The 13,611-nt window shown below is 46.1% G+C and overlaps 2 protein-coding genes across 3 annotated transcripts in view; one reads left to right on the top strand and one right to left on the bottom strand.

Moving 5' to 3' along the window:
- Positions 1–13,611, top strand: part of LOC145335553 (uncharacterized) — a 51,665-nt gene that overhangs the window by 29,308 nt on the left and 8,746 nt on the right. The window contains exons 2-3 of one of the 2 annotated variants that reach the window (XM_080181355.1): positions 1,025–1,029; positions 1,181–3,546. In XM_080181355.1, the coding sequence (XP_080037481.1) occupies positions 1,025–1,029; positions 1,181–2,030 (855 nt within the window). In that variant the 3' untranslated portion in view covers positions 2,031–3,546. Of the gene's footprint in view, positions 1–760; positions 3,547–13,611 lie in introns of those variants that run through there. The other variant, XM_080181354.1, reaches the window with a different exon arrangement.
- LOC145335580 (uncharacterized) overlaps positions 5,447–13,611 on the bottom strand; it is a 31,157-nt gene continuing 22,992 nt past the window's right edge. Inside the window, exon 5 of the mRNA XM_080181387.1 lies at positions 5,447–6,618. Coding sequence (XP_080037513.1) covers positions 5,652–6,618 — 967 coding nt within the window. The 3' untranslated portion in view covers positions 5,447–5,651. The remainder of the gene's footprint in view (positions 6,619–13,611) is intronic.

Below are 13,611 nucleotides of genomic sequence, written 5' to 3'. Positions count from 1 at the left end.
TTCTATATCCCTGTTCCCCTGAAAGTTTATTTACTTAAATGCCCATCCAGTTTTATTTAAAATAGAACCCATATACTTGTAATGTTGTACTGTAGCTATGCGATATATTTCCAAACGTCTGTTTCCTCAGTGGGTTGTTTGTCTTTTGGATTCCTGTTCCACAGAGACTAGTGCAGGCTGAGAATCATTGACTATATTCCAGGATGAGTTAGGCAGATTTTTACTGACGTGGGAGTCAATAGTTATGAGGAACAGATAAAAAGGTGGGGAGAGAGCTAAATGTGGAGGGATTTCTTCACTCAAGGACGTGGTGAAGTTTTCGAATTCTCAACTCCTGAGGACTGTGGAGCCTTGGTCATCAAGTATTTTCAGGCAAGATTTTGATTTGTTTAGAGATATTGAAGATCTCAAGGGATATGGGTTTAGTGCTGAGGCTGATGAGTCAATGATCTCATTGAATGGTTTAAAAGACTCGATGGGCCAAATGGCCAACTTCAGCTCTTATTTGTTATGGAATCTGTGCCCAGGACAGGAAGCAGTGAGGATGGATCTGTCAATCAGCTTCAATCAGTACCTTCAGGGAGGGTGTATATTAGGTATTGCAGAGTGAGAATGGAGGGAGAGTATGTGGGATGGAGATTTACAGCTTTTGGGGAATGAGAGAGGAAAGAATGTTCCATAGAAACTAGAATTGTCTGTTCTGAATTTCTATCCTACACTGACACTGATGACCTTTGTAAACTTGTTTATACAGGATATTGAACGAGGAATTACAGGCCGAAATCTCAAACATCACGTCTAGATTTGATAGAGTCGTATTCCTTTGGACCTGAATATCCTTTGACTCTAGAAGGAGAAATGGTTGTCCGATCTGTCAGTTTGAGAAGATTTCAGACAGTAGTGTGACTGAAAAAGCACCAGCACACTGCAACATTTGAGTAAGAGTGTTCTAGTGCACCGACTAAAGAGCTTTAACTAGTAGTTACACAGCCTGAATAAATATCACAACATTCACAGCGGGGAGAGACTGTACCAGTGTTCTGTCTGCGGACGAAGCTTCAACTGATTGTTCACCCAAGAGAGAGACAAGGACACTTGCACCCATGGAGAAACCATGGAAATGTGCAGACTGTGGGAAGAGATACAGAGTCCCATCTCAGCTGGAAGCTCATCGACGCAGCCACACTGGAGAGAGGCCATTTATCTGCTCTCAGTGTGGGCAGGGATTCACTCAGTTCTCAACCCTGCAGGCACACCAGCGAGTTCACACTGGGGAGAGGCCATTCACCTGCTCTCTGTGTGGGAAGGGATTCACTCGATCATCCAACCTGCAGACTCATGAGCGAGTTCACACCGGGGAGAGGCCGTTCATGTGTTCTCAGTGTGGAAAGGGATTTACTCGGTTATCCCACCTGCAGACACACCAGCGAATTCACACTGGAGAGAGGCCATTCATGTGCTCTCAGTGTGGGAAGGGATTCACTCTGTCATCCGACTTAAGGACACACCAGCGGGTTCACACCGGGGAGAAACCGTTCGTCTGCTCTCAGTGTGGGAAGGGATTCACTCACTTCTCCAGCCTGCGGACGCACAAACGAGTTCACACTGGGGAGAGGCCGTTCAGCTGCCCTCAGTGTGGGGAGGGATTCACTCAGTCATCCCATCTGCGGGTACACCAGCGAGTTCACACTGGGGAGAGGCCGTTCACCTGCTCTCAGTGTGGAAAGGGATTCACTCAGTCATCCAACCTGCGGACGCACCAGCGAGTTCACACCGGGGAGAAACCATTCACCTGCTCTCAGTGTGGGAAGGGATTCACTGACTTATCCAGCCTGCGGATACACCAGCGAGTTCACACTGGGGAGAGACCATTCACCTGCCCTCAGTGTGGGGAAGGATTCACTCAGTCATCCCACCTGCGGACACACCAGCGAGTTCACACTGGGGAGAGGCCGTTCACCTGCTGTGTGTGTGGGAAGAGGTTCAGTCAGTCATCCAGCCTACTGAGACACCAACATGTTCATGAGTGATCCCAGGCGTTGGATTCTGCTGTTATTGTTTCTGCTTTCTGTTACATCCAGGACTGCATTCTGTTCATTCTCACAGTTGGTCAATGGGGAGGGTCAGAGGGTTTCTGTCTGCCGGACTGGCTGGTCTCACAACTTTGCCTCCATGGGCTGATGCTCTTTGAGTCCTGTTGCAAATACCTGGTTACAAATTTCACAAGAATCACGGACTGAAAGTGTGTTTTTTTCCCTTGTTGCATGACTTTAATGAGGGAGTTGCCATGGATCTAAGACTATGAGACAAAGAAATCTTTTCATTCTACACTTTCTAGACATGGTAACCCAATTTAATCTTTCTCCAATAATGCATGGCAAGGACAAAAGGATGATTCCAGACCAAGTCATGGAGAAATGAACAGGGACTGGACCTGGGACACCAGCTAAGATTCTGACTGGTAATGGAGGGAAATTTGGACACGTGAATGAAAGCATGAACATTCTGATCATGAAAACGGCAGCTGAAAGTCCTTTCAGTGATGGACTCTGTGAAAGGAATCATACAGTGATTGATGAAATGCTGCAGAAAATCTGAGCTGATCAGTCAAACTGCAAGTTGATAACTGCACTGGCCTGGACGATTCAGAGAAAAGATTCACTCCAGATTTTTGGAGGGTATCGTCCCAATCAACTGGTCTCTGGGAGAAATCTCAAATGAGCCTTTGCCGGGTGATAGCCCGCCTGCTTTAGAAGGAGCAACAATTAGTTCCATTTTCAGTCATCAATAATTGGATTGTTTCACTAAAAGAACTAAGAAATTATTGGGGATTCTAGAAGAGGGATGCGTGACAATGTAATGCTTTGTACTAAATAAGGAAAAATCATATCTTTTATCTGTCGATTTGTTTTGAAATAGTTTCTGTATTGTTACAATCCCAATCGGGACCGTTAATGTTTAAAGAGAAATTTAAACACCCAGTAATTAACTGGAAGTATCATGTCACAAGATTCCAAGTTTGTTTATAAACTTTACTGTTTATAGAAAACAAAATTAAAAATCAGCACCAAACTTAACACTATAGCATCTCCACAGCATGGCTTCCAATACATTTACATCTTTCTTTATGTATGGAGACCAATACTGAACACAGCATTCCAGATATGGTCTCACCAATTCCTTGTACAACTGCAACATAATCTCTCTACTTTTGTAATCATTTCCACTCACAATGAACAATAACACTTTATTAGCTTTCCTAATTACTTGCAGTACCTATATACTAGCAGCACAGTGGCATAGTGGTTAACACTGCTGTTTCCTGGTTCAATTCCCAGCTTGAGTCACTGAGTGTGAAGAGTCTGCACATTATCCCCGTATCTGAGTGGGTTTCCTCCGGGTGCTCCGGTTTCCTCCCACAGTCCCAAAGATGTGCTGATTAGGTGAATTGGCCTTGCTAAATTTTCCCTCAGTGTACCTGAACAGGCGTCAGATTGTAATTTCATTGCAGTGTTAATGTAAGCCTATTTGTGACTAATAAACTTTAGCTTTTTGGGATCCAAGGTGATCAAAAAGTTGCTGACACTTTAATCCAGCCTGTGAAGCAAGTGTGTTCTGTTAGTGTGGTTGGGTACCTGAGAACTTATTTAGAAGCTTGAATGCAGGTGGAGATCTGGGCCAGACGAATACAGAAAGAAGATGAAATCCTGGAGTTGGATCCTTGGTGAAGGCACCCAAGAATCGTATGGGAGAAGGTTCCAAAGTGTGTTCTTCTAGACTGTAGGATTGGAAATGCTCATGTGAGAGACAGTTTCAGTGAGACAAGGTGGCTCACAGTATGACTGGGTGAATTGATAAGAAATCCAGAGAAGTTGTACTTGGTGACATCTGTCACTAGGTTTCGGAGTGTGGGGTGTCTGACCACATTTCACCTATTGGTTTGCATGGACTGTGAACTTACTGAGAATATTTGAGTGTAAGATAAAGTTTGTAACTTGTGTGATGATAGAAATCTGTATTGCTGGGGTGAAGAAGAGTTCATTCTAATTTTTTTTTGTTTAATAGTTTATCATTCGTGTCGTCTCTGGCTGTTCATCCAGGTATCCAAACAAAAGCAAAAGTGAGGATCTATGAAGCTAGCTTCCATCCTGGAATCTGACGTGTCCAGTAGTAACATCAGCTGATATAAAATGATATTTTCACCTCAATGATGCAGTTCAGTTCTTTTGTTCATGTTTGAAACAAGGCTGTAATGAGGTTAGGAACTCAACTGACCCTTGCAGAACCCAAACTGAGCATCAGTGAGCACGTTCATCTGAAGCAAGTGCCACTTGAGAGCAGATAATCCCTTCCATCACTTTACTGATGAGCAAGTGAGGTCTAATCGACCAGTAATTGGTTGGGTTGGATTTGTCCTGCTTTTCGTGTACGGGGGCGTACCTGAGCAATTTTCCTAACTATTAGTAATTTACAAACGTTCAAGATAACTTCCTGTTCTGTTCTCCACATCTCCATTCATAAACTGAGGACCTCATTAGCTTTAAAGAAACACAGCTTTGTCAAGTTACCCTGTCACAATAAATTCTGTCAGAGTCGGTGCAGACTTGATGGGCCAAATGGCCTCCTTCCGCACTGTGGGGACTCTATTAAAGGTAGAACTGGACATTGTCAGTGTGCATGTGAAAACTAACAAGGTGCTTTTGGATGATGTCACATAGTTGGCAGCATGTAGATGAGAAATAGGAGGGGTCATAGATAGACCCTGGGGAGGGGGGAACCCCGAGGTCCGAGACTTTGGAGACAAAAGTGATATGGGATGGAGCAGTTGTTGGCGAGAGTGACACAGTCACAGATTGATTTCTGAAGATGGCTGTTGACGGTGAATTTGAAGACGAGGGACAAGGACCAAAAGAGATAGAGAACTCAACTGACACAGGAAAGATAGTTGCTCAGTGTTTACTGGGAAGAGGGTCAATACAACATGGACAATATGTGCTCTGAGAGGGCATAAGTGAGATATAGGATGGACACCGAAGAAACGTGGGGGTGGACTTGGAGGGGGAGCTTCCGAGACAGTCTGGCTCGGTGGTCCAATGGAAGAGAAGAGGCAGATGCTCAAATTGTCTCCATCTTAGTGACAAAGAATCTCCATGAGCACCTCACACTTGTTACTGGAGTTGAGGATGGAAGGAGACAGGGGAGAGGGAGAGCCTTTCAAAAGGAATTAACAGGAGTTAGAGAAATTAAAAAGATTTTCCGCACTGTAAGCTTCAGACAAAATTGATTTATTTTCCTTTGATCAACAATATTAACAACTGTAACAGGTCTGGGGTTTATTCACATTGTGTGGAGATGCCGGCATTGGACTGGGGTAAACACAGTAAAAAGTCTCACAGCACCAGGTTAAAGTCCAACAGGTTTATTGTTGCAAACACCACTAGCTTTTGGAACTAGCCATTCCTTTGTCAGAGCTCCCACTTACCTGACGAAGGAACAGCCAGTTCCGAAAGCTAGTGGCATTTGCTACAAATAAACCTGTTGGACTTTAACCTGATTTTGTGAGACTTCTTACTGTGTTTATTCACCACAAAAGAAATAATGAAGATGGTTTAGTCGTAGATGAGATTAACCGGAAAATCCAATCAATGCCGTTACTTGTGAACTCGTTGGTGTTTCAACAAGTGAGATTTCTGAACGAATCCCTTCCCACACTTGGAGCAGGAGAACGGTTTCTCCCCGGTGTGAGTGCGCTGGTGGACGGTGAGGTGTGACGATCGCCTGAACCCAGCCCCGCAGCGAGAGCACCTGAATGGTCTCTCGTCATTGTGAAGGTGTTGGTGGGACACCAGTTCCCCAGAGCTTTTATAGCACTTCCCACAGTCTGGACATTTGTAAGGTCTGTCTTTCGTGTGAACCCGCTGATGTCTCAGGTGGGTGGATGACTGCATAAAGCCCTTGCCACAATCCGAGCAGGTGAACGGCCTCTCCCCAGTGTGAATTCGCTGGTGTACAGTCAGTTGAGATGATTGCCTGAACCCAGTCCCGCAGTGAGAGCACCTGAACGGTCTCTCGTCTGTGTGAACACGCTGATGGGACAAAAGTTCCCAGGAACTTTTATAGCACTTCCCACATTCCAGGCATTTATAAGGTCTCTCGTCAGTGTGAACCCGTTGATGGAACATCAGCTCCCCAGTACTTTTAAAGCACTTCCCACAGTCCAGACATTTAAAAGGTCTTTTGTCAGTGTGAACTCGCCGGTGTCTCAGCAAGGTGGATAAATGGGTGAATCCTCTCCCGCACTCAGAGCAGGTGAACGGTCTCTCCCCAGTGTGAACTCGCTGGTGCTTCAGCTGGTTGGATGAATCAGTGAATCTTTTGCCACACACGGAGCAGGTGAACAGCTTCTCCCCGGCGTGAACTCGCTGGTGCGTCAGCAAGTTTGATGACCGAGTGAATCCCTTCCCGCACGCAGCGCAGGTGAACGGCCTCTCCCCGGTGTGAACGCGTCGATGAGTTTCCAGCTCAGACGGGTAACCGAATGCCTCCTCACAGTCCCCACATTTCCACGGTTTCTCACCGGTGTGAATACGCTTGTGTCTCGACAGGCCAGAAGACTGACTGAAGCCCCGTCCACACACACAACACGTGTACAATTTCTCCCCAGTATGAACGGTGATTTTTCCTTCCATGTTCAAAACTTGATGACACGCAGTTCCAATACCTTGGGCAACTCTTCAGACCTTGAAGGTTAATTTGAAACAGAAAAAGTGACAGCAAATGCACAAAACACAAACACAGGTTGCGAATTTGAATAAATCAGGTAACTTTTGGGGCCTGCACAAGGAAAAGGTGACCATGGAAACTGCTGGATTGTTAAAAACCCAACTGGTTCACCTTCAGGGAAGGGAAGCTGACCCCCATCTGGGCCTACACAGGACTATATCCTCTATGAGGGGAGAAGAGTGAGAGAGGATTGGAAACAGAAGCAGAGAGAGGGATTTTCTATTTGTACAAATCAACCAGGAGATTTTAACAGAATCTCCCAAACCCTCAACCATCATCTCCTCAAAGTAGCAAGGTATGTGAACACCATCACCTCCAGGTTTTCCTCCAAGGCGCACACACTTCTGGCAGTAAGTAAGAGTAGAAATTTCCTCTACTGCAATATTGGGAAGACTGATACCACTGTCTTAAGCTCCAGTTACAAACTCCACTCCTAAGCCACCATCCATCACCCTGAAAACTGAATCTCAAACGGATTATTCAAACTTTTGGTGTGATAGTTGACCCCAAGACAAACTCCCAACCACACTTTTGCATCATCTTCAAGACTGGATTCCACCTCAGTAACATTTCCCGAATCCACCCCAGACTCAGCTCATCTGCTGCTGAAACTCTCAGCCATTCCACTGTTACAAAGAACAACACAGCAGAGGAAACAGGCCCTTCGGCCCAACAAGCCCGTGCCGCCATTTTAACATTGTGAGTGCCCTCTTCTACCTCTGAGATGTCTACACTCCTCTAATTCTGGCTTCCTCAGTATTCCTGATTTACTTGCTCTGTATTGTGCGACCTCGCCTGATGCTGCCAAGGCCACAGGCTCTGGAATTTTTCTCCCTAACCCTCTCTATCTTACATTCCTCCATTAAGACACTCCTTAAAACTGACCTCTGCTTCTGGCACCCCATGAGTATACAAAAGCAATCACTCTCAGTCCCAGATAAAAAATCAAAAGAGAAAGGTTCTCTCTTGGTTTGAGTTTCCTCTGTTAAATCTTCCTCATTTAGCCCGTTACAAAAGGGGTTTCCAAAATCCATCTCTGACAGTCCAGGATAGAAATTCACAACATTCTCTCCTCCTGCTGCCTGGTTCAGGATGTCAATGCTAAGCTCCTGTTGCACTTTGCCCTTGCATCGTCAGCAGCCCCTCAGTTTGGGCATGACGTCTTTTATCATAGTATTCCTACAGTGCAGACCCATCAAGTCTGCACTGACTCTCTGCCCACCCTAACCACAAACATAGCTAATCCCCCTTACCTACAAATATAGAACATAGAACATTACAGCGCAGAACAGGCCCTTCAGAACAGGCAGAACAGAACAGAAGAGGCCAACTATACCCTCATCCAGATCATTAATAAAAATTACAAACAGCAGTGGCCCCAAAACAGATCCCTGAGGCACACCACTTGTAACCGAACTCCATGACGAATATTTACCATCAACCACCAGCCTCTGTCTCCTATCTGCTAGCCAATTCCTGATCCAATCTTCAGACACCGAGGGGAAATCTATTATGGTGAATCCACCCAACCTGCACATCATTGGAGTGTGGGAGGAAACCCACACAGACACGAGGAGGTGATCTTGTAGAGGTCCATTAAATAACGAGGGGCATAGATCAGCCAGATAGTCAATATCTTTTCTAAAACTCCCCTACATATGTTTTGGTTTGAAGGCATAGATTTAAGGTGCGAAGGGAGAAATACAGAAGGGTCCAGAGGGGCATTTTTTGCGCACAGAGGGTGGTGCGTGTCTGGAACAAGCTGCCAGAGGTAATAGTAGAGGCAGGTACAATTTTGACTTTTAGAAGGTGTTTAGACAGTTACATGGTTAAGATGGGTATAGGGGGATATGGGCCAAACATCGGCAACTGGGATTAGCTTAGTGGTTTAAAAAAGGGGCAGCATGGACAAGTTAGGCTGAAGGGCCTGTTTCCATGCTTAAACCTCTACGACTCTATCATAAGGATAAAGTGTAAACTCCGCGCACTCACCTAAGAATGGAACTGAACCTCAGCACTGTGAGGCAGCAATGCTAACCACTGTGTTGCCTGTTCTGAAATTGCGTGGGTTTTCCCCGGGTGCTCCGGTTTCCTCCCACACCCCAAAGATGTGCTATTAGGCTGATTGGAGGTAATAAATTGTCCCTAAATTAGTTTCCCTCAATGTGGAATGCCATAAGCATAGATAAGGGTCTTGGGTGGAGGGGGGGTCTGGTAATGTTAAAATGGCAGCGCGGGCTCGTTGGGCCGAAGGGCCTGTTTCCCGGGCTGTTTTTGTTCTTTGTTCTAAATTGCCCCTTAGTGTTCAAAGGTGTGCAAGTTAAGGGGATTGACGGTGTCCCTGCATGGGGTTATGGGACAAGGTTAAAGTCCAACGAGTTTATTTGGTAGCAAATAAGAAGAGATAAATAAGGGAGATCTCATTGAGACGTATAAGATGATGAACGGGATGGATAGGATAGAGGTGGAGAGACTCTTCCCGCTCAAAAAAGACAGTAGGACTAGGGGGCACAGCCTCAAGATAAAGGGGAGGTGGTTTAGAACGGAGTTGAGGAGGAACTTCTTCACTCAAAGGGTGGTGAATCTCTGGAATTCTCTGCCCGTTGGAAGTGGTGGAGGCTGCCTCGCTAAATATTTTTAAGACGCGGGTTGATGGTTTTTGATAAGCGAGGGGATTAAGGGTTATGGGGAGAGGGCGGGAAGGTGGAACTGAGCCACGACAGATCAGCCATGATCTTATTGAATGGCGGGGTAGGCTCGAAGGGCGAGATGGCCTACTCCTGCTCCTATTTCTTATGTTCAAACGCCACTAGCTTTCGGAGCGCTGCTCCTTCGTCAGGTGAGAAGGAGCAGCGCTCCAAAAGCTAGTGGTGTTTGCTACCAAATAAACCTGTTGGACTTTAACTTGGTGTTGTGAGACTTCTTACTGCGTTTACCCCAGTCCAACGCCGGCATCTCCACATCATGGGGTTAGGGGGACAGAGCAGGAGTAAGATGCTCTGTCGGAGAGCTGTTGTAGAGTCAATGGGCCAAATGGCCTTCTTCTGCTCTGTAGGCACTCTCTGATTCTCGGACGTCCCATTGGGACTCAGAGGGTTGATGCAATTTGATGGACAGGTTGTCTCCATCCTGAACAATGGGGGAATAAGCCCCGCCCACTCAATGACAACATTGTCCCCTACAAAGATGGCTGCCACGCATGCGCCCTGATTCACATGGCCCCCCCCGTACGGCCGTTAACGCGGCCCAATCTCAGGGATCTTTGGCCCTGCTCGGTACAAACGGGGGAGTTTTAAGGAGAGTTTGCAGATGACACAGCTTGTTTACGAAACCTTCCCGTCCACACTCCGGTTCCATCGTACCCTCCGATCCGCGATTTTCCGCTGACAGATGATGGATCCGAGAGAAAAAAAAAGTCCACCGGCCGCCATTACCCTCTCTGCGCATGCTCCTCATTCACACCGATTGGTTGGAGGACCAGCCGCTCCCATTCAGTCCTCCAGCCCCGCCCCTCATTCACTCCGATTGGTTGGAGGACCAGCCGCTCCCGCTCGGTCCTCCAGCCCCGCCCCCGTTCCTATTGGTCCGGCGCTGCCGTCAATCAGTCCCCCGGCATTGTGATGTGGTCATGATGTGGGTATGCCGGCGTTGGACTGGGGTAAACACAGTAAAAAGTCTGACAACACCAGGTTTTAGTCCTATTTATTTATTTGATAATATTCTCACAAGCTTTCGAGGGACACCCTCTTCGTCAGGTGAATGGAGAGTTCTGGCCTCAGACAGAGCATATAAAGCACAGACAGTTTAGAGATTACTGATTAAAATGCAAATCTTTACACCTAACCTGCTGTTCAAGACCTGAAGTGGCTGACAATGTGAGTGGAAGGAGCACTGATCACAGGTTACAGAGATGTGTATTGTCTCCAGACAGTACAGTAAGTGAGGTTTTGCAAACCCAGGCAAGTCACGGGGGTTACAGATAGTGCGACACGAACCCAAGATCCCTGTTGAGACCGTCCTCATGTGTGCGGAACTTGGCTATCAGTCTCTGCTCAGCGACTCTGCGCTGTCATGTGTCGTGAAGGCCGCCTTGGAGAATGCTTACCCGAAGGTCAGAGGCTGAATGCCCGTGACCACTGAAGTGTTCGCCAACAGGAAGGGAACAGTCTTGCCTGGTGACTGTCGAGCGATGTTCATTCATCCGTTGTCGTAGCGTCTGCATGGTCTCCCCAATGACAACGGATGAATGAACATCGCTCGACAGTCACCAGGCAAGACTGTTCCCTTCCTGTTGGCGAACACTTCAGTGGTCACGGGCATTCAGCCTCTGACCTTCGGGTAAGCATTCTCCAAGGCGGCCTTCACGACACACGACAGCGCAGAGTCGCTGAGCAGAGACTGATAGCCAAGTTCCGCACACATGAGGACGGTCTCAACAGGGATCTTGGGTTCATGTCGCACTATCTGTAACCCCCGTGACTTGCCTGGGTTTGCAAAACCTCACTTACTGTACTGTCTGGAGACAATACAGATCTCTTTAAACTGTGATCAGTGCTCCTTCCACTCACATTATCAGCCACTTCAGGTCTTGAACAGCAGGTTAGGTGTAAGGATTCGCATTTTAATCAGTAATCTGTAAACTGTCTGTGCTTTATATGCTCTGTCTGAGGCCAGAACTCTCCATTCACCTGACGAAGAGGCAGTCCCCTCGAAAGCTTGTGAGTATATTATCAAATAAATAGGACTAAAACCTGGTGTTGTCAGACTTTTTATTGTGATGTGGAGCATGCATCGTATCATTGCTGTCCTTGGCGCTTGTTTGTCCCGGAGAAGCGGAGTCAGCGTTAGGCGGTGGCTGGGAGGGTCTGGAAACACTTTGTGGATCCGCAAAGCCTTCAGAATCATTGTCAGCTCCCTGGTTTGCAGCTGATAATAAATAAGAGGTTACACTTTGGCCTCAAATCAATGAGGACTCTGATCTCTGGGAAGGAAGGAGACCCTGGGAGGTGGGCGGGGAGGATTTACAAACATCCACCCCAACACCCCCAATAAGGAGAGTACATATCACAGAGAAGGAAATGCTGGAAGACTTAAAGTGCATCAAGGTAGATAAATCCCTGGGACCTAACGAAGTGTATCCCAGGACGTTGTGGGAGGCTAGGGAGGAAATTGCGGGTCCCCTAGCAGAGGTATTTGAATCATCGATAGTTGCAGGTGAGGTGCCTGAAGATTGAGGGTGAAAAATGTTGTGCCTTTGTTTAAAAGGGAAAAGCCTGGGAACTACAGGCTAGTGAGCCTCACGTGTGGTGGGTAAGTTGTTGGAAGGTATTTTGTGCGACAGGATCGACAGAGAAGCATTTAGAGACACAAGGACAGATTAGGACAGTCAGCATAGCTTTGCGAGTGGAAAATCATGTCTCACAAATTTGACTGAGTTTTTTGAAGGGGTAACCAAGAAGGTAAATGAGAGCAATGCAGTTGATGTTGTCTACATGGACTTTAGCAAGGCCTTTGACAAGGAATCAAATGGTAGGTTGTTGTGTAAGGTTAAATCTCATGGGATCTAGAGTGAGGTAGCTAAATGGATACAAAATTGGTTTGATGACAGAAGCCAGAGTCATAGAGATTTCCAGCATGGAAACAGGCCATTCAGCCCAACTTAACCATGCTGCTTTTTTAAAACCCCTAAACTAATCCCAATTGCCTGCATTTGGCTCATATCCCTCTATACCCATCTTACCCATGTCACTGTCTAAATGCTTTTTAAAAAACAAAATTGTACCTGCCTCTACTACTAGCTCTGGCAGCTTGTTCCAGCCTTTCACCACCCTCTGTGTGGAAAAAGTTGCCTCTCTTGGCACTTTTGTATTTCTTCCCTCCCATCTTAAACCAATGCGCTATAGTTTTAGACTCTCCTATCTTTGGGAATAGATATTGTCTGTCTAGATGATCTGTGCCCCTCTATTATATAGACATTTAATAAGGTCAGCCTTCTACGCTCCAGGGAAAAAAGTCCCAGTCAATCCAGCCTCTCCTTATAACTCAAACCATCAAGTCCCAGTAGGATCCTAGTCAATCTTTTCTGCACTCTTTCTAGTTCAATAATAGACTTTCTATAACACAGTGGCCAGAACTGTAGACAGTATTCCAATGTATCTTTGGACTATGGGCTTCAAACCTGGATCTCTTGAAAAATTGTCCAGATGTTAAAAAATGTACTTTTTTGTAATTTCTGTTTGAATATTTCTCTTTACCAAAGATTAAAATATTGACAACAGACAAAGGTTGTTTGTTTGACCATCAATTATTATCCTGTAATGTGATGAGTCTTTTTGCTTTCTAATTGGCCTAGAAAGTCAACATGGAATGGATGTGTTGACTGATCAGTGGTTGGAGGATAGGGGCAACATAAAAAATGTGATAAAACCTCCAGGAATTCATTGGATCACAGTTGGCAATTATCGAGAATGTTGTGAATTTCTGTGTGTGTCACCTGATGAAGGAGCAGCACTCTAAAGCTAGTGGATTTTGCTGCCAAATAAACTTGTTGGACTTTAACCTGGTGTTGTGAGACTTCTTACTGTGTTTACCCCAGTCCAACGCCGGCATCTCCACATCATGGAGATTCTAGGGCTAGGGGACAGTCTAAAAATTAGGGCCAGACTGTTCACGAGAGATGTTAGGAAGCACTTCTACACAGAAAGGGTGGTAGAGGTTTGGAACTCCCTTCTACAAAAGGCAATTGATGCTAGAGTAATTGCCATTGTTAAATCTTGAGATAGATAAATTTTTGTCCAGCAAAGGTATTAAGGGATATGGGCGAAAGGC

The sequence above is a fragment of the Carcharhinus amblyrhynchos genome, unplaced genomic scaffold (assembly GCF_965287045.1).
Source record: "Carcharhinus amblyrhynchos unplaced genomic scaffold, sCarAmb.v2.hapA scaffold_39, whole genome shotgun sequence".
Lineage (NCBI taxonomy): Eukaryota > Metazoa > Chordata > Chondrichthyes > Carcharhiniformes > Carcharhinidae > Carcharhinus > Carcharhinus amblyrhynchos.
The sequence above is the reverse complement of the archived record's forward strand: the minus strand, read 5'-3'. Positions and strand labels throughout refer to the sequence as shown.